The 20,758-nt window shown below is 43.3% G+C and overlaps 1 protein-coding gene across 1 annotated transcript in view; it reads left to right on the top strand.

The window, feature by feature from the left end:
* Positions 1 to 20,758, top strand: part of SLC1A2 (solute carrier family 1 member 2) — a 50,592-nt gene that overhangs the window by 14,954 nt on the left and 14,880 nt on the right. Inside the window, exons 6-8 of the mRNA XM_069469818.1 lie at positions 8,696 to 8,929; positions 13,969 to 14,163; positions 20,397 to 20,531. Coding sequence (XP_069325919.1) covers positions 8,696 to 8,929; positions 13,969 to 14,163; positions 20,397 to 20,531 — 564 coding nt within the window. The remainder of the gene's footprint in view (positions 1 to 8,695; positions 8,930 to 13,968; positions 14,164 to 20,396; positions 20,532 to 20,758) is intronic.

Here is a 20,758-nt window from a genome sequence, read left to right as displayed (position 1 = left end):
ATTCTAGTCCTGAGGGTAGACCCCCCCTGACCTAATCACCTCCTAGATGGCCCACCTCTTAACACCACTGCACGGGGCAACATATGAATGTGAGGGGGACACAAATGTTTAATTCATTGCAATGACTAAAAAACAACCTCAAAGGAGGAATAATATTTCATGTTACATAAAAATTATATGAAATTCACATTCAGTGCCCATACATCAAATTTAATTGAAACAGAGCCATACCCATTTGTTTACATATTGCCTGTGACTGATTTCATATTACAAAGTTTAATAGTTGCCACCGAGACTATATAGCCCAAAAAACCTAAAATATTTACTATCTGGCTCTTTACATTAAAAAAGTTTGCTGATCCCTGCCCTGGAGGAAAAGAAAAAGAGACAAGCTTGGAAAACCAATCAGCAATACTGAAGATGAACAGTATTAGAGATACAAAGATGAATCCAAGCTACCAGGGACATGGCATGACCCAGGGAGTGTGGGGGAACCACTGCTCCAATATTCTGGTGTCCAAAAGCAATGTCTTAGACATGGGTTACTCATGACTCTATAGAAGAGAAAATAGGCAGTTGTTAGGGCATGCACACAAAAATGAAATTGCAGAGGATATACTGGAAGTCTAAGTGCTCTTGGAAATCTGGTTTCATGCTCTGGTTTTACAAAAGAGAAAACTGTGGTCCAGAGACACTAAATTGTGATTCTTTTAACATCATCATGATCATTAATGGAATAAAAGCTCTCATTTATGTATTTCCTTTTACCTGTCAAGAGCCATGAAATGTGCTTAATACCTATCAAATGTAATCCCAACAACCCTGCAAAGATGGTATTATTTATTACTCCCATTTTATAGAAAATTCAACTGGAGCTCATTGAGGTGAATTAACTTGCTAAGATTATTTACCTAAGAAAAGGAATAGCTGGAGTTTATATTGGTATCAAAATCCTTGATGCATAAATGATAAGTTTTTTTGTTTCAATTGCCTAAACCTGTGGTCCCCAACCCCCAGGCCAGAACCTCTACCCTTTAGGGCAGCCCCCCAACCCCCCACCTCACCTGGGAAATTTTCTTCCATGAAACTTAGGAGGGGCAGGCAGGGGCACCACAGGAGATGAGCTGCGGGCAAGTGAACTGAAGCTTCATCTGTATTTACAGCTGCTCCTCATCGCTCCTATCACTGCCTGAGCTCCGTCTCCTTCCATTGCCGCCCCCCCACCCCCAACCCCAATTTTCATCAAAAAATTTCATGAAACCGGTCCCTGGTGCCAAAAAGGTTGGGGGCCATTGGTCTAAGCAATATCGTCTCCACTTTATTTTGTGTATGTCTATAGTCAGCGGTTCTAAAATCTAAGGCAGCCCAAAAAAGCATGAGTTTCCACTTCCTCATTAAGGAAGCTGTGTCACCTTCAGTCACTGGAACTCCTGGGGTCCCGTCTCTATCAGACAGCTTTTCCCACGCATCTGTTTCAGACTCCTAGGATGGTCCTGTCTGTCTGCTTAGAAAAAAATAAAACCACTGTCACAGCAAGTCCCATCTGTGCTCTATTTTCCGCAGGAACTCTAGGTTGTGCTTTGCCCTCTGCATGTCCCCTGCCCGGCCACCTTCTCCCCTTTCCAGCTCTCCCTGGGTGCCTTCCATTGCCTTCCACTGACATTCTAGCTGGTTTTTGTCTTCTTCCTTTCCCTGCCTCACACCCCACATCATATGGCGGAAAATCTGTTCTTGACTTATTTTTCATCTCCACAGAACCAAACGCAGTGATGTGCCTGTAGTCAGTTCTTACTAAAACTGCAGGAATGAGTGGGGTAGCTGAAAGCGCCAGCATTTCAGATCCCGGAGATGTTCCTCAGGATTTCATGAACCATATTTAATAGACCTGGCTTGTTCAGATCATTGTTTTATGGTGCTTTTAAAACACAGAAAGGATGCTAGTAAAATAATATGTTCTCTTTTATTCTTGTACCGATTCTTCAGCTTCCCAGGCAATGTTAGATTTCTGAATATTTCTTTTGGATGAAGATTTAAGATAACACAGTGGTGCTTTAAAAAATATTTTTAAGTCCTTCCGATCCATCTGAGTCTGCTAGGAATTTAATCAATGATAATACATAAAGCAGAATAGGTCTCTTGGTTAAATATTAGGATCTTCCTTGTTTCCTATAATTTCTAGCAGAGTGTGCAACCTTACTCTAAATACGTAGCCCATGTTTCTGTAACATGATGCCAACGACGTGAGCAATGTATTGATTCCTTCCTGGAGTCATTTCTACCAAACTCTTGCAGGAAATGGAATCTTCTAGGAATAATGAGATGAGTCAGTGGGATAAAGTGTAGCCCCCCTTCTCCCAAGGCATGGATGGTGGTGTGGGTTAAGAAGTTTCCTAGTCACTGAAAACAAAACTAAAGATTTAGTGTCCTATCCCAGGAGATGAAAAACCGCTGGGAGGCAGGAATGAGACCGCGGAGCGATTCCTGACGTCTGCTGGTTGCCTCATCCAGACAGTCAGGAGGATGCTGCATGACGTCAGATGCCAGTTCTACATGTTTCTTTCATTCTTTAGTTCTGTGGTTCCCAACCCCTGGGGCCACGGACGGGTACCAGCCTGTGGCCTGTTAGGAACTGGGCCACACAGCAGTAGGTGAGGGGAGGGTGAGCAAGTGAAGCTTCGTCTGCATTTACAGCGGAGCCCCATCACTGGCATCACCACATAAGCTCCGCCTCCAGTCAGATCAGCAGCGGCCTCAGATCCTCACAGGAGCTTGACCGCCTACTGTATACCGTGCATGCGAGGGATCCAGTTTGTGTGCTCCTTGTGAGAATCTAATGCCTGATGGTCTGAGGCGGAGCTGAGGCAGTGACGCTACTGCTGGGGAGCGGTTGCAAATACAGATTATCGTTAGCAGAGAGGTTTGCACAGTAAATGTAATGTGCTTGAATCATCCGAATCCATCCCCCCACCACCTGGTCTGTGGAAAAATTGTCTTCCATGAAACCAGTCCATGGTACCAAAAAGGTTGGGGACCACTGCTTTTCTGCTAATGATGTTAACCTGCAGGTTTTGGATAAAACAGCCAACCACTCTGTGATCCCTCAAAGGTGAAATAATCAGAATTCTTTTGCATTCTTTTCTATGAATAGTAATAACAGCAAAAAAAGTAACATTTAGGAGATTACAGTTATTGCTAAATTATAACTTATAATTCTTGAATTCTTACTGTATGGTCAGCACTTTTTCAGTTACTATACATGTATTAACCCATTTATTTTCAAGGAAATTATTATTAAATTATAACTGAAATTTACCAAATTCCTGCCATATGCTTAATATTATTCCAATTACTTTACATGCATCAACTCATGTATTCTTCACAATAATACCTAATATAGGCGTTTTTGTTAGCCCATATGCCAGATGAGAAAACTAAGCTCAGAGGTTGACTTGCTCAGTGTTGTGGAGTTGTATGGAAGTGGTAGTGGTATCTGAATCAATTTCTTTCTCACTTTAGACTGGATTGAATCCATGATTCTCCTATTACAAAGTGTGTGACTTTAGGCAGGTTAGACACTCTCTACACCCCCAATATCCTCTCTGTAAAATGGGATAATTGTAGAATCCACGTCATAGGGTTGCTGTGAGAATTACATAAGATTGTGATCAATAGTCACAGTGCATTTCCTATGTGCTGGGAACTGTATGAGCATTTTACTTGGATTAGTATTATAGCTATTTGTTATGACCATTGCTATCATTAGTTCAATCCATATCCTTTGTATCTCTGTGTTCACGAATTCTTTAAGAAGCCTGAAAAACCCTTAATTTGGGGGTAATTTTCATATCCTCATTCTCTTATAAAGTTCTTTAAAACATTTTTTCAAAATCTGAAAAACTTAAACAGAAAGTAAAACTTTTCATAATCTCACCACCAAAAAAATATAAAGTGAGAAGTAAAATCTCTGTCTACCCTTCCAATTCTCCATTCCAGTAAAGCACCATCCATCCACACTGTTAAAGGAAAAATCCCATGACACTTGTTGAAGCATGGTAAGGCAGACTTTATTCTGGACCGTCACAGTGAGAATAGAGTCCACAGACAGCAATGGGATTTTGCAGTGGGGGTAGAGATTGGGCTCCATCCAGATACAGCATAAGCAAGTGGGAATTTATAGCCACGGTGTGGGAGATTGGGGGAGAAGGGGGGGCTGTGAATGGAAAATTACCAAGAGGAAACATCAGGGGTCAGGGAGTTTCTGGCTAAACCAACCCAACGGGATTCTTGCTAAAGACAGGCCAGGGTGACCTGACATCACCTTGTGGTTGGGGGAGGATGAGGAGCCCTATTCGATATCAAGGGTAATCAGATTTTGAGGGTGGGGATTCTTGCTAAATTGATTTAGCAGGGTTCTTTGTAAAACTGGATTTTATAAGGAAGTGTCCAGATGGGCCCAGGCAGGAGCCTCACTAAAGTTTGATTAAGCAAAGCATCTTTGTCAACCCATCCATTCTTTCATTCAATGCATATTCTATTCTGTGCTGGTAATGATTTTAGGCACCGGTGATATAATGGTGAATAAGACAGAGAAAGATTCCTGCCCTGGTGGAGCTTATGCAAGGGAGCAAATGGGAATTCAGATGGTAGTCAGTGCCACAAAGACAATAAAACGGGGCCGTGGGATGGAGAGGGATAGCGCTGGGGTGGTCACATGTTGGGCCACCTAGGGCTATCTGGGAAGGAGACTTTGATGAAGACCTGCAGAGTGAGAGACAGGCAGCTTGGTGAAGAACTGAGGGGAGAATATTCCAGGAGGAGAAAATGGCAAAGGGAAAGGCTTTCGAGGATCAGAGCAGAGGTCTGGAGAGGCTGGAGGTGGTTGGTTTGAGAGAGCCCTGCAGGCCACCATGATGGGTTGGAGTTTATTTACTTGCAAAAGGAAGTCCTTGGAGGGGTGATAAGCCTGAAGGCTGTACAAACTGATTTTCACTCTGTCCTGATGTCCATATGTGTTCTAATCCACATATGGTAACTCTCAGCAAAAGTCACTCTTTGGGTAGCCAGAACACCTACCCCACGTGGATTGGGGAAAATGGAGATTTGTGTTGCTTCCTGAGCCTGAGTACAGACAGCACCTTTAGGCAACACTCGAAATGTGTTTTTAACTCTGTTGAGAGGCTTTTCCAATTCTGACTTCTTTTGGGATCTCTCCCAAACTGACAAACTGACCTTGCTATTGGACATGTGCGGGACAGAACCAGGGTGGCTTCCCTGCAGGACTGAGGAAGTCTCTCAGCTGACTGCCATTCTAATATCTGTCCCACCATCTGTTCTGGGCCTGCAAGTCCCGAATTAATTACTTCAGTGGATTAAGACCACAAAGATCTTGAATAAAGTGGAGCTAATGTAAATGGTTTCCAAAAGCTAAACAAGTAACATCTGCATATTGTCAGCTGCAGATAAGATTTTTGTTTTTTAAAAATATTGGCTTCCAAACACATCAGAATGACTTGGGGTGCTTGTTTAAAATATAAATTCCCCAAGTCAGCTCTGGAAAATTCTGACTTCATAGGTATGTGGTGAGCCCAGGGAAATTGCATTGTAGGCAGACAAAACCCTGGGGGATTTTGATGCAGGGGGCCCACGAGCACACAGACACTAACTGAGTTCTAGGGACTCGTGTGCTGTGGCTGAGTTTGTGTTTGTGGAGTTGAGACCATTCCTGGGAGGGCTGTCTTGGTGGGACCCTTGGGCTGGCAAGGGCTGAGGTCCAAAGTGGGTAGAGGCTAAAGTGGACAGAGCAGTAAGAAAGACTCGACAGGCCAGTCCTGGATGAATCGGGGGCCTGGAAAACAGAGCACAGAACTGAGAGTAGGACCAGTCTGAGAGCAGTGTGGTGGCCATTCCCTCTCCCTAGCTCTGTAGTCACATCCTTCTAACATAGAAACCAACCAACACGTACCGGGCACCATTTGGCTTCAGAACTCCCAGTGGGACCCTCAGCTTCCTTATGCGCTTTAGTTTGTGTGCTTTATCTCAGGAGCTTTGAGTGGTGGCCTTGAGTGCTGGGCACTTGCCCTTTATTTTCTGTGGAATGTCATTTTCTATGACAGAAGTCATTGATTTGAAAACCCAGGAACTCAGAAGCCTCAGTTTCTGAGTGAAAGCTCAAGTTACTTGTTTTAAAAACAGGGACAGGAAAGTAATGGCCCTAAAAGACATCACAGAATGGAGGCTCTTCCCTTGTCCTAATTAATGTCCCTACTAGTCCTGAAGACCAAGGTGTTTGGGTTAACCAGGGGCTCCTGCTTGCCATATTTATTAACCCTAACCTTCACCTTTGGCCTTTGATTGACACTCTCCATCTATAGTGAGAACGTGTGCTTTTCCCAGCTACCTGACTGCCCCAGAGGTAGACTGTCAACCTCTCTCTAGCTCCTTTGGCTCTGGGTCAAATGCATCCACCAGGGGACTCTGTAGTGGGTCTTCTTTGGCAAAGATCCTTGAAAACACTTTCTCTCCATTCTGCAAATTGTCCCAGAAGAGAAGGGAAATTGAATGGCACCCAAAATAGGTTGTATTTATATTTTTCTAGACCTCTTTAATTTTTCTAGACATCTTGGGAAAGAATTAATCTCTTGGTTTATGAAGATAAATGCCTTTTGGCTTTACAGGAAGGTGCATTGTGCTCAGTTATTTACAATCTCAGTGAACAAAGCGCCGGCCTCTGAGACCACCCCGCTAGTGTGAGATGTTGTGACTATGGGCACACCAGGAGAATGCAAAATGGCAGGAAAGCCAAGGGTTTCATGGCATGACAGCAGGTTTGTCGCAGACTCTCCAGTGTCGAGGGAAGCAGCCTCAAACATGGCCAGCCTGCACCCCAGGGAGAGGACAAGGAGAAGCTTCAGACTCCCTGCTCATCTGGGAAGACAGTAGCTGTGCTAATGTTTTAACTAATTAGTGTCGGTTACAAATCAGTTCTTTCAGGATCAGTTTCCTCCTGAGAGAATATTTTTCTTATAAAAACATCTGCAATTGGGTAGCCCGTGAGATGTTCTAGAAAGCCTCACTAATTCAGACTTGACTCATGAAGTGTGGGTGACAAGAGGACATGGGGTGTATGTGTGAGAAAGGAACCTACAAGGGATTCCTTTGTTGGGAGTCAGAGAACTATGAATGTTCTCTGGGGCAAAGGGCTTTTGAGCAGTGCACACTGTGCATGTTCAAAAATGTGATCCTCGCAGCAACCCTGTTGGAGTTAGCCTTTCTGAGCCTTGATGTCCAGGTCTGCAAAATGGGAATAAGCCACTAAGCAAGGTCATATAGTTGGTAAGGGACAGGACAGGCTCCATGTCTCACATAGAAGTTGTATACAGGGCTCTCATCCACTCTGCACATTTTCTCTTTAACCTAGGGAAGGACTTGCTCTGGGAATAATTGCAAAAAAATAGTCTGTTGAGGTGTTCCTCTCATTTTCCTGACTCCCTGACCCCCGCTGGGAGCCTTCTCTGAAGACTTCAGTTTCCCCATAGTCTTTTCCCCAAGTATGTTCAGAATTTTTAGTAAGGTATCAAGCTTCCCACAGATACTTTCATTTCAGTCAGAAACTGTCACAGGCTGAACAAATTCATGCCCCAGCAACCCCACGTTGGATAACAACAGAAGGATGTTGCCAAACTTGTGAAGAATAGAACAAGATGAGAGAGAAAATGGTTAGCTTTCCCCAACAGTGAGGACAAAAATAGTTCCCAAGTGCTCTATGAAATAGTAGGACAGAAATTGCTTATCCACAAAGAGCTAAGACTTCTTACTAAAGGGAAGCAGTGTGTCTTGGTGGGGAAAATCCCCCCCGTCGTGGAGTTTCACAGATCTGAGGTTGTTCTTCTCTTACTTCCTGGTTTCGTGGTCTTGGGCTGATTATTTAACTTTCCTGAACCTCAGTTTCCTTATTTGCCAAATAGGAATAATGATACCTAGACTTCAGGGTTGTGGTAAGAATGAAGTGAGGCAATGAGTGTGCAGCTCTCACCATAGTGCTTGAAACACAGTGAATAATAGTGAGTATTATTGTTAGAGTAAGTAGGGAAAAATACTTTCAGACTTAGAAGCAAATAAAACCACATTTCTCTAAATGTACTTTTTGGCTCAGATGGTTTTCTTATTTTGGCATCTCTCTCTTATTTTAATATATTCTCTATCTTTTAAGGCAAAAACAATGCAAATTTACAACCTCTCCAGTTTATAGCTTTCTGTAAAGCTCAAAAGTTATCCACAAATGTCTAGGCTGGAGCCGAGGAACACAGAAATCAAACAAGATTTCCAGGGACCTAACAACATATATCTGGTGTCTCTTAGCTTTTAACTTGAAAGTTACCTAAAAGATGGTAAAGCTAAAATATGGTAAAGCATGTCTTTTCTTATTCCTAAAACTCACCTTAACAACCAAGTTTGCATTTGGACTTTTCATCAGAACAGTTACCACCAGATCCATAAAACAGACTTCAGTTAGGGCAGTCAGCCCGAAGTGGAAAATAACATCTTTTGAATCTTGTGACCCTTTCTCAGCAAAACTCTTTTTGTACAGAAAAGTGAAGGGTTTTCGTCAGGGTGCAGAGCCTCAGATTTAAGTTCTGAATGCGATAATGATCTCTTCAATGCTGTTTTTTTTTTTTTTTTCCTTTGTGTTTTTCAGGTACTCTCCCCTGGGTATCGCCTGCCTAATTTGTGGGAAGATCATTGCAATCAAGGACTTGGAAGTGGTTGCTAGGCAACTGGGGATGTACATGGTAACAGTGATTGTGGGCCTCATCATCCATGGGGGCATCTTTCTCCCCCTGATTTACTTTGTAGTGACCAGGAAAAACCCCTTCTCCTTTTTTGCTGGCATTTTCCAAGCTTGGATCACTGCCCTGGGCACCGCTTCCAGGTAGAGAATACAAGAAATCGCCTTTCTCTCTACTCACTGCTTTGGTCTCTTTGCCCCTTCCTATTTCTCAAAACCCTTCCATCACAAAGTTCAATGAGAACACTTTTCACATATTGCTAAAATCTTTTTGAAAAGTTTAATGCTTGGCTCCTTCTAGGAACTTCTGAGCCTTGTGATAAACATTTTTGCTGGTATGTAACTGTATTGGAAATAGGATCTCATACTAAAATTTCCAGATGCTATTAATTTGCATGCCTAATTTGCCACATATAACATTAGTTTCATTTTAAATGTTTTCCAAAGGGGTGTAACAGGATACTGTTCAGTTAACATTTGACCTGTGATTTGGAAAATGCTATCCTAAAATCTCACTCTGTTGAGGTTTTGCAAGTAATTTTTCAAAACTAGGAGAACGAGCTTTTACAAGATAAATGATATTATAGGTAAGGTTTTTCAAACAAACAGAAGTCAGCCAAGTCTTTGACCTTGGCAAGAACTTCTAATGGACCATTCCGCCCCAGACTCGACATTGACGGAGAGTTAGTTCCTCCTTCATTACTTAGTTCCAGTGCCTGGGTAGCCAAGAGGACCCTGGATTTAGGCAGAGAAAAATCATTTTTTAAAAATATCATCTTGGACTGAAGTTAGCAGAAACAAAACAAAAAGGAAACAAAAAGAAATACATAAGAAATGCCTTACAATTTAAAAATTTAAAGACTAGAGACTTTTATTCTTTAAGCTTGCAATAGTCATAGTCTCTGGTGGCTGAGGTCATACAACAGGTGGCAGGGAGGCTAGGTGGACTCTGAAACCCATAGCCCATGGCTGGGTCCTTGTTGCAGAGCCTATGACCACACCCTTTGCTAGTGGGCTGGTCACTCTGGGACAGGATGGCCAGGCACTCAGGTTTTCCGTAAGTGACCTATCAGACCACTAGTGGGACCACCTGAGAAGCCAAATTATATTTTCATTTTGCAAATCAATGAGAATTTGGTGCCGGTAGAAAACAGAGTTTCAGAAAAGGCTGGGATATATACAACCTTGGGGATCTAGATTCTGCATCCAGTTTCCTAAGATGAAGAGAATCACTGCAAAATTTCCTTTTTTCCTTCCTCGTCCTATAAATTTCCTATGGCTGAGTATCTCTGTCTAGAAAGATTCTTTCCATTTGGAGAAAAAGTAAATTTTTTTTTCAAAAATAAAAACAACCTTATTTAATTTTATTTTTGTTTTCTGGTTATGAGCGTGGTATAATATTTGCTCACTGTGAAAAAGTTCAGGCAGTGAATAAAATTTTGAAGAAGCAAATGAGCTTCCCCAGTTAGTTATGCCATCACCTGGTGATAATTGCTAGTAACCTTTTAATTAATCCTACAGTAATACATCTTTCCAGTTGTATACATATAGTTTTATAAACTGCTAATTTTTACTGGTCAACATACCATAAACTTTAGACTATGGACTTTACTACTATGTTATTTATTTATTTATTTTTTATTTGGATAGGGTGTCATTATTTTGCCCAGGCTGGTCTCAAACTCCTGAGCTCAAGCTGATCCTCCTGCCTCAGTCTCCAGAGGAGTTGGGATTATAGGCACCCACCACCATGCAACTTAGAGCATTCTTCTTCCTCTTTTTTTTTTTCTTGCTTATTCATTTTAAAGATAGGGTTTCACTCCATCGCCCAGGCTGGAGTACGGTGATGTGATCATAGCTCACTGAAGCCTTGCACTCCTGGGCTCTATTTTTTAAAAGTGCATAATAATGCACTGTGTGTGTTACAATACAAACCCCACCCCACACCACCCCTAGTGATGTACATTTACGTCATGTCTATTAAACAGGGCTGTGACCAACATCCTTGTAAATACATCTCTGTAAGGTTGTCTGATGACCCCTCTGGGGAAGTGGAATTTCTAAGTCAAGTGTACACATTGACGATTTTGAAACATTTCACCATCAATAATAAAAAATTCATTATTTTATGTTCCTACTAACTGGGTTTGAGAGCGTAACTTTCTCTACCAACTCAATAGCATTGGATATTATCAATCACTTTAATGCTTTCCAATCTTATTGTGAAAAATAATCTCATTGAATTTGCATATCTTTGATTACTAGTGAGGGGCAGCATCTTTCTGGGTTCTTATGGACCATCCTTCCCCTTAGCTTTGCCTCATGAATTGTCCATTAACTTGCTCAGTTTCCTGTTGGGTGCTCATCCTTTCCTGATGGGTCTTCAGGCTCTCTTTGTGTATAAGAGTATTAGCTCACATGTCACATGTTGCAATGAATGCCCTTCTTCACTTGACATTTGTCTTGAAAATTTACAGTGCTTTTTCCCTGCAGGAGTTTGCAATTTGTACTTAGTCAAAGCTGTCAATATTTTCCTTTAGCATTTAGAATTTAGATTTTGCTCATGGATGTCTTTTCTACCCCAGATTACAAAACATTATTTTATGTTTTCTCCCAATGCCTTTATGGTTTTGATTTTGAAACTACTTAAAAAATATTATTGTTAATTTTTTGTCTTTTCAATGACTAAACCATTATCCTAGTACCTTTATAAGAGAAGGTGGATCTTAAAGGGATTTGGATGGCCTGCGTTTGTATTTAAATCAAGACAAATGCTTAGGTTATCTGACCAAGGCAGCAAATGTTAGACCTATTTCCCTCCTTCAACCTATATTTCATTTGAAAAAAAAAAAAATGTGGTTTTAAATCTTCAGTTAAAATGTGGCTTTTGCCTGGATGTGGAATTTCTTTTTTTGAAAAGGCCGTGTGACATGAGTCACGTACCAAGAATTAACTGAGGGTTTCTTTGCCATGATGGCCACGAGGGAAAAAAAAAAAACCCAAACCCAGGGACAGCCCACTAAATATCCTTTCTGCCTCCTTGGACTTTGTAGCGAATGAGGATGTCAAGGGTGGTTAACTGGCTTTTCCCAGTGGTTCCAGAGGCTGGAGTCAGGGAGGACAGATGGAGGAAGGGTGGCCTGGAACAGACCTGTCTTCATCTGTCTCACTTCAGGCATGCCATTAAAACTATCCTGGAAAAAAGAAAAAGAAGAATCTCAAGTATCTGACAGTTATTATAAGCAACATTTGAAGACTGTCATATGGCCATGGAGGCAGGAGCCAAAAGCAATGTCAGAATGTCAGCCTGTCAACACAGGAAAGCTTGAAATTAAAATGCTCAAGTCCCAGTTTGCATGGATTGAGTATATGTGGATTTTTAAGACATAAAGCCATCCTGTTCAGTAGGGAAATGGAAGATATTTTCATACCTTACCAATCATTTTTTCCAATCTATTTAATTGTCTAAAGACCCTTTGATGGCATTTTGGAAAAATGAATGCAATAATAAAAATTAACGTATTCCAGTGATCCCAGAAGTGTCCTTAGATTCACACGATCAAGAATCCTGGCCACCAGATGCACAGCTGAGCAGCCATCTCAGACCAGTCCTGGTGTCCTGGCAACCCTTCTAAAGGGCCCCAGGAAAGGGCGGGGTGAGAGGAATGAAGGGACACTAACTTCTCATTAAGACAGCTGGGGCGACAAGCCTGGTCTGAGGATATCCCCTGCATGTGAATGAGGCCAGACCCAACTTTACCCTGGGTTTACAAGGTTTTAGTAATGAGATGCCCCCCATCAATCATTTCTTCTCCCTACCTAAGACCAAGGAGGTGACAAGAGACAGACCCGTGGTTTGAAACCCCACAGAATATTCTGGGAAGATGAATCTGGCTCTGCTAAGGTTGTTTTAGGAGCTTGCAGGCCAAAATGGTTTGATAAGATGCAGATTTGGGCGTCCCTAATTTTGGAGCTTCTGGTTCCTTGGTGCCGAGGAGGCCTTGGAATCTGCATTTCATTTGGCTTCCCTGAAGCGGATTGTTTTTTCCCACTCTCTGAGAAACCAAGACCTCTGCTGGGATCTATGTCTTGCCTAGTCACTAATTCTGACCGGTTAAAGGAGGCATCTCTGACTAAGACTGTAAGTGCAAGAGAGAAAACACCTCCAAGTGCTGTCCACATTGCAGGTTTTCTAATTCACTGTGCTAAGGTTTGAATAGGAAAAAAAAAAACCAGGGTGGACCACAAAGCACTCCCATTGCAGTTTGAGTGTTCCACATTGCTTTCTACATCACTCGACTGCAGCAAATCCACCCACCCTCTCCTGCACCTCTATCCACATGGAAATAATATTCTGGCCTTCAGCAACCCTGTCCTCACAGGTCTCCAATTTTAGAAGACATATGAACATGTCAGGAATTCTGGCCTTCAGGGCTGGGTCATGTGGCCATGAATCCACATCCCACACCCGGGAGGAGTAGAGGTGAAGTCACTCCATATTGTGTCTTTGATTAGCTATGGAGCACACGCTTTTCTGCTCTGTGTTGTTGGAGTGACTATAAAGTTGGCTGCTGATGATATATCAGGGAGTTGGACTGTCTGTGAGGTTCCCCAGTGAATTGCTTGAAGCTCAGGTTTGTGCCAAAGGGTGCTCAACATGTTTGTTGGTCTCAAAATTAGTAAACCCTGCTCAGGGCCGTTCCCAGGGGCTGGATGCAATCCATGTAGTCATTTTGTTGGAAACAGCCTTTCTAAGCATGAAATTATGGGTCATTCAAAAATTCCTCATTCCATTTCACCATTGACAGCTGATTCTTTTCTGACACAGTTTTTTTTTATTTGCTTTGCAACCCAATTTATGTGGGCAATAAGATGCACTTCAATACTGAATCCAAGATGGAAACAGTGACCAAAACAAAAATAACTACTGGAAGCTCTGAGTAGATCTCAAAAACCAGAACCAACAAAAATATTTTGCTGCCTGTTAGCATCTTAATAAGATTGAATTTGAGCCTCCAATTCGCTGGTTTTTAGTTTGGCTCCAGATACTGCCTTTTTTGCACGTCACATTGTTTGACTGGAACAAAAGAAGAAAAACTTTGCAGTGACATTCCAGTTTGTGCTTTGTCCTGCTTCCCCAAAGTGGACCTGACCTTGTCTTTCTCTGTCTCTTTGTCCCTCAGTGCTGGAACTTTGCCTGTCACCTTCCGTTGCCTAGAAGAAAATCTGGGGATCGACAAGCGCGTGACCAGGTTTGTCCTCCCAGTTGGAGCAACCATCAACATGGATGGCACAGCCCTGTATGAAGCGGTGGCCGCCATCTTTATAGCCCAGATGAATGGCGTTGTCCTGGACGGAGGCCAGATTGTGACCGTGAGGTGAGTGAGGGTGGTGGGGAAAGCACGGAAACAAATTCTGCCCTATGCCCCCTCCACACTAACTCCATGTGACAGAGGCCACCTGAATTCTGGTTCTCCTGCTGGAAGAATGATGAGGGTAGTAAGAGGGTTGCCATTAGCTATCGAAGGGAAAAGATTGCAATAGAAAGACGACTTGTGTTAACACCTTCTATTTGTATTGCACATGTCACCTCGCTATGGAAATTGGATACTGTTTGATTTTTAGCAATCTTGTGATGTAGGCAAGGCAACTATTTCTCTGCCCATTTAATAAATGAGGACACTCAGGTGCTAAGCACCACGGTAGTTTGTCCAAGACCTTAGCGCCCATAATGAGCTTGCAGGGCTGTCACCAGGGCCAACATTGGTTGAGTCTGGATCCAGTGTTCTTTCATTAAAATACGCTCCTATGCTCCCTTCACTGTTTTAGGTAGAAATGAAGAAATACTGAAAGATTCCTCAATATGAAATATACTATTTTGTTACAAATAAATAGCAAATAATTTTGCTTTGCTAAAGCTATATTTTTTGTATGTATTCATCATAAAAAAATTCAGAAAGAACCTTTTCCTAAGAGATCACTAAAAACACATTGCTTCTCCCTAAACTTAAAGATTATACCTACTGGCCAGCTCAACTCCTCAGTTTCTTGTTTATAGGTAGAGTCATTGAAAAACATCAGCCTAAGGCCGGGCGCGGTGGCTCACGCCTGTAATCCTAGCACTCTGGGAGGCCGAGGTGGGCGGATCGTTTGAGCTCAGGAGTTCGAGACCAGCCTGAGCAAGAGCGAGACCCCATCTCTACTAAAAATAGAAAGAAATTATATGGACAGCTAAAAATATATATAGAAAAAAAATTAGCCGGGCATGGTGGTGCATGCCTGTAGTCCCAGCTACTCGGAAGGCTGAGACAGGAGGATCGCTCGAGCTCAGGAGTTTGAGGTTGCTGTGAGCTAGGCTGACGCCACGGCACTCACTCTAGCCTGGGCAACAGAGTGAGACTCTGTCTCAAAAAAAAAAAAAAAAAAAAGAAAAACATCAGCCTTCAAACTATCCAATGTTGTATGTTGACATTATAGCATGAAATAAAACTTTTTGTAACCATCATTTTAATATTATCACTCTCACTACACAAATGATTTTCAGTTAATCCAGGAGCCAATTTCTGGCTTTAATTAATGTAAAAAGACCACAGTGAGCCAGTGATATGGTCTTCTTCATGTCATAGTCCTACTCCCGGTGTCTCAATTTCCTTATCTGTGAATGAGGAAGGTATTCAGAATTTGGGGCTGTAAATTGGTAGTTTGTGGATTGAATCCAGCCCAGACTGTTGCTTTGTTTACTTTGCAATATATTGCAAAAAATTAGAATTTATCCTCTTATAAGATAGATGCCCTTCAGTTCACCACACTCTCCCCTGCTTCCTTTTACTTAGCCTGTTGCACCTGCTACCCTGCTTGGCCCTTTAAGACATTTGAGTTTGAGAACTTTTTTTTTTTTTTTTTTTGAGACAGAGTCTCACTCTGTTGCCCTGGGTAGAGTGCAGTGGCATCATCACAGCTCACAGCAACCTGAAACTCCTGGGCTCAAGTGCTTCTCCTTCCTCAGCCTCCCGAGTAGCTGGGACTAGAGACATGCGCCACCACGCCCAGCTAATTTTTTCTATTTTTGGTAGAGACAGGTTCTCACTCTTGCTCAGGCTGGTCTTGAACTCCTGACCTCAAGCGATCCTCCCACCTCAGCCTCCCAGATTGCTAGGATTACAGGTGTGAGCCACCATGCCCAGCCAGTGAACCTTGAACTCTATGATTTATAAGTTTTCTTTCCTCTCTGGAATACCATAAGATCAGAAAATACTGGGAGTAGGTGAGTCACATTCTGTGTAACAAATGCACTTGCAGTAGAAAGAGAATTCTAAAAATGGGAACAGCCAAGACCCAGGTGTTTCACTTTGGGAAGCGAATTAGGTAGGCACTGAAAGACACTTCTGGGCGCCGTAATGATAATAACTCCACTTTCTTGATCCCTCTAAGGTGGCAGACTCTTTACATACATTGCCTTGAACATGCCCAGCAAACCTTAAGGCATAGTCATCATCCCCATTTTAAGGAAAGTGAGGCTCAGAGATATCGTCTGACAAATCCAGGTCTCGTGGCTGTGGGTGCCAGAGGCACAAGTCAAATCTCTACTCCACAGCCAACCTCTTTCAACTGCATGTCATTTCTGCCTTCTGATCAGGACTCAAAGGAAGACATTAGAATAGTGGTTTTACTTACATTTTCCTTGGCATTAGAAGAGGCAATGTTCTTTGGGTTAAGGCACTAGCCTCTTTCTCCCATTTCAAAGTTCAGACGACACTGTCAACCTCTATATTAGAAATTCCTGTAATCATGTGGTGTCATGGTATTCAACAGTTCATTTTCGGGGAAGCTTTAGTGGCCTAGGGCCCATTTTAGGAGACTTCTTCTAAAAGGCAGGTTCTTTTCAGGTCTGATTTCTCTACATGCTCAGATTATTAAAAAGTCCAAACTCAGGGACTGCCTAGTGTCTGTCATAATGCTGGAGATTTCCACTAGCCACATCCATCATGTGTTCTAGGGGCTGATACTGTCCTGGAATGACACTTTAGAGTCTGTGCTTGATCTGCCTAGCTCTGAGGTATTCAACCAGCTCAGGGACATTTTTGTTGGAACACATATTTCTTCTCTGCCCTCATAACCATTCCAAAAGACTTAATGAGCATCCCTTATGCATCTGAGTTCAGTTCAGCAACTAAGTCAGCAAATAGAGAAGAGAAAAACTCACCATGTCTAACACATAAACACACACAATATGAAAATATCAAATAATAATCACATTTAGTTAAGCTGCTAGAATGCATCATCTAAAAAATTTCCTAGAGAATCTCTTGGCAAACCATCCCATCTAGTAGAAAAGGAAACTGCGGCTCGGAGTATAGGTCACACACAGCCATCTAGAGGAAGACCTCAAATTTATGTTTCCAAGTAGTGATGTATGCTTCCATTTATTAAGGCTTTTAACTTGTGATCCTAGAAATAGCCCTAAAAAGTAGATATTGGGTTCTGTATTTCACAGAGGGAGAAAATGAAGCAAGTAAGGTGAAGTAACTTGCCCAAGATCACACTGTAAGTGGTAGAAATGGGATTTGAACCCAGGCCTCCTAACTCGGGGTCTGTGCTTTTAACTATACACACACTGCCCCTACTATACTATATTATTGGGTTGCATGTATTAATTCATATATGTAATGTGATCCTCACAACCACCCTGTGAAGTATGTACTATAGGGGAGCCTCAGTTTCCTCATCTGTATAATGGGAACAATAATCACACACTCTAGGGTGGTTGAGAGCATTGTGTTTGGTTCATAGTCAGCTGTCAACAAACATTAGCTACCAGTATTGTTACTATTTTTGATGTCCAATAAAATACAATAATACTCCTAGAAGATTAAAAAAAATCTGTCAGTGAGTACTGTGATGTTACTGACAATGGAAAACATGCTCCAAGTCAGTGTCAGGCCTTCTAACTATATCTCATAGACATCGTGTGATACTGCCAGCCTTACTTGCTTTAAAATTCACAGATGGAAAGAGCTTCTTAATGAAGCGCTTTGTCAAGCAAAGATGACTTCCAGCCCTCAATTCTTGGCCTTGCTGGCAACTACACTTCCCATCAAGTCCACGCTATTAGATGGGAGCTTAGACATGGGAGAATGACCAGTGACTAAGTGATTAGGATTGTGCATGAATTCTATAAATTTACCTATATAGGGTTTATTTTACATTAACAATGATACTACTGAGGATTTTCCCTTGCCAAAGGATAAGGTTGGCCCCTGGGCAAGTTCAGCCAAGTCCTCTTTAACCGTAGACACCACAAGGGCTGCCTCTGGGAGGACCCACCGCGGGCGTGTGTCGTTCACTGCCTGCAATTGAATTGGAGGAAGATAGCCAAGTCTAGCTTCATGCTGTGCTTCCAGATAAATTCCTCGTCCTCTCCTTTCCCTGCACGCAGGAGAACAGTGATGAGGAATTCTCAGCATGTTCATTAATTCACAGAGTTTTCAGTGTGGGGAGGGATCGGGGCAGCAGGAGCTAGCATGGTGCTGAGATAAGTCGATTAGAGTTCAAATCTCAGAAGACCGTGTTCAAGCCGTGTGACCCTAAGTTGCTCCACCCACCCAATCCGTGCTTTCCTCATGGGGTTCTGCTCTGAGGTCGTGTGTCTAGTGCCTGGCACAGGTTCCAGGAACCGGAGGAGTGGAAGGCCAGGCAAAGCAGAGGAGGATGCTGGGACAGAGGGGAAGTCAGTGCCCACGAGCTGTTGCAGGGCTGAGAATTCCGCAGACTCTGCCCATGGGAGGGTGTGGGTGTCCTTGGGGTGGAGGAATACAGGGGGAGCCAACTTCCAGGAGGAATTCTCTTTATAGGGTTTTGTCTCACAGGGCGGAAAGATAGGCGGATAATGTGGTCGCCGCACAGAGGGACGTGCGAGAGTGACTCATAGCAGAAGCAACTGATGCTGTAAATAAAACAGTCGAGGCCGAGACTGTTGGAACTTGGGAAGTTCCCCTTCCCTGGTGTTCTGTTTGTCTTGGTCAAATGGCTGAGAATTCCCACCTCCCAGCTCTTGGGGCTTTTGGGAAGTTTTCAGCCTGGCCCTGCCTGGATTTCCCGATGAGAATAACAATTCTCATTTACTGGGGTTACATGTGCCTGGCCTCCTCTACATGCTTTGTATTAGCTCCTGAAAGCTTCTGACTCCCGCATGAGGGAGACGCCATTGTTCTCTCCTTTTCACAGAGGAGGAAATCAAGGCGCAAAGAGGTTCAGTTGCCTATAGACATTTGGTTAATAAGTAGCAGAGCTAGAATTTGAACCCAGGCTGTTCAACTGCAGAACTTTCACTGATAAAAGTACCTCCTGTGACCCAGATGGGTTCAAGGGAAATGGAGTTCTTTGAACCCCGACACCAGCTCCACACTGGTGGGACAGGGGGAGAGCATAGACAGGGTCCGTAGGTCACACCCAGGGGAGGTGTCTATACCAGCGCAGGCCTAAATTTGGGAAGGGTAGCAATGTGGAAAAAAACAGTTCAAATCACAGACTCTCCAAGGGCCTTCCTTTCCTCCAATGTAAGGTAGGTAAATTCAGGTCCCTTGCAACTGTAAGACCCCGGGATTCTGTGCTTGGTTGTACCGATGGCCCGGATTTGGTTAAAACACTTTGGGAGGCTGTCTCTCAGTGTGGAGCTTGAGTGCCTACTCTGGAAACTCTAGAATTTCATAACCACAAAGAAAGCAGCCTCCTTTTCTTTTCAGCACCCACCAAACCAACTTGGGAATCCATACTATCAAAAGTACCCTTGCATTTTGATGTGACAGCTTGTATAAATGGCATTCAGAAAAGAAAGGAAAAAAGTCACTGCGCTTTGCTGGACCACAAACACCCCCGTGTCCTCCGCTGGTGTCTCGATGAGGCACATGTACCCTAGATTAATCCTCTCCCACAGGCAAACTTCAGAATGGTGCTGGGTGTGCCCCTGGCATTGCTTGGAAAGAAACTGATGAGTTGCTTCAGACAGAAAGCCTCTCTCTATTTCATTGTCATTTCTTGGCACCCTTTTTCTGAATAATGTGTTTTCCAGCCCATGGTGAAACGTCCAGGCGTCGGAAGCTTAATGTCATGTGGAATTCGTTGAACTGTTCTCCTGATGTCCACTCAGTTGGGTCTGGATATTTGCTACTCTGAGTTCTCAAGTGAACGCTGGCAATGGGCTTCTCAGACCCCTGCCACGTAGCGCAAGAGTCTCTGGTGCTTGCAGAGACATAAGCGCATCAGCAGAAATGAATGTGGTCTGTTCCCGTGGGAAGATTAGGGTGATTTTGTTGTTGTTAGTATTTCCTTGCCTGTTTTTAAAGCCACACTTACCTTATTTGAGCCCCGAGATGCACTGGGCTAATTGGATGTCATGACGAGGATAAGGCTGTGATTCATGAATTTATAAGCTTCCATCACAGCGGAACAGAATCCAAACAGACCTGAGTTCCTGGGTCTTGGAACGTTAGATTTCTCTACTCCTTAGGGGGTGGAGTGGGGAGTGATTTTATAGCTACAAGAAAATTAGAGTTTAAAATTGCCAGGGATGGTCCCTTCTCTTCCCATGACCTGGTCTTTTCTGTTCTCACAGCCTCACGGCCACCCTGGCGAGTGTCGGCGCGGCCAGCATCCCGAGCGCTGGGCTGGTCACCATGCTCCTCATTCTCACGGCCGTGGGCCTGCCGACGGAGGACATCAGCCTGCTGGTGGCCGTGGACTGGCTGCTGTAAGTGCCCACGGATGGGGTTCTGCTGGGGATGGCGAGTGCTGCCTCCCAGGGTGGGGGAGGGGGCGCTGGCAAGGTTGCAGCCAAGATCTTAGCCAGTCCCCACGACAGCTCCCTCGCGTCCCCTCTCCTTCCCTCCCTCTCGCATGTACTGAGTGCCTACTTGGGAACCAAAGAAGAGGATGGAATTTTTGAGGACCTCACAGTCTAGTGCCGGAATCAGATAG

This window comes from Eulemur rufifrons, chromosome 6 (genome assembly GCF_041146395.1).
Source record: "Eulemur rufifrons isolate Redbay chromosome 6, OSU_ERuf_1, whole genome shotgun sequence".
Classification (NCBI taxonomy): Eukaryota; Metazoa; Chordata; class Mammalia; order Primates; family Lemuridae; genus Eulemur; species Eulemur rufifrons.
The sequence above is the reverse complement of the archived record's forward strand: the minus strand, read 5'-3'. Positions and strand labels throughout refer to the sequence as shown.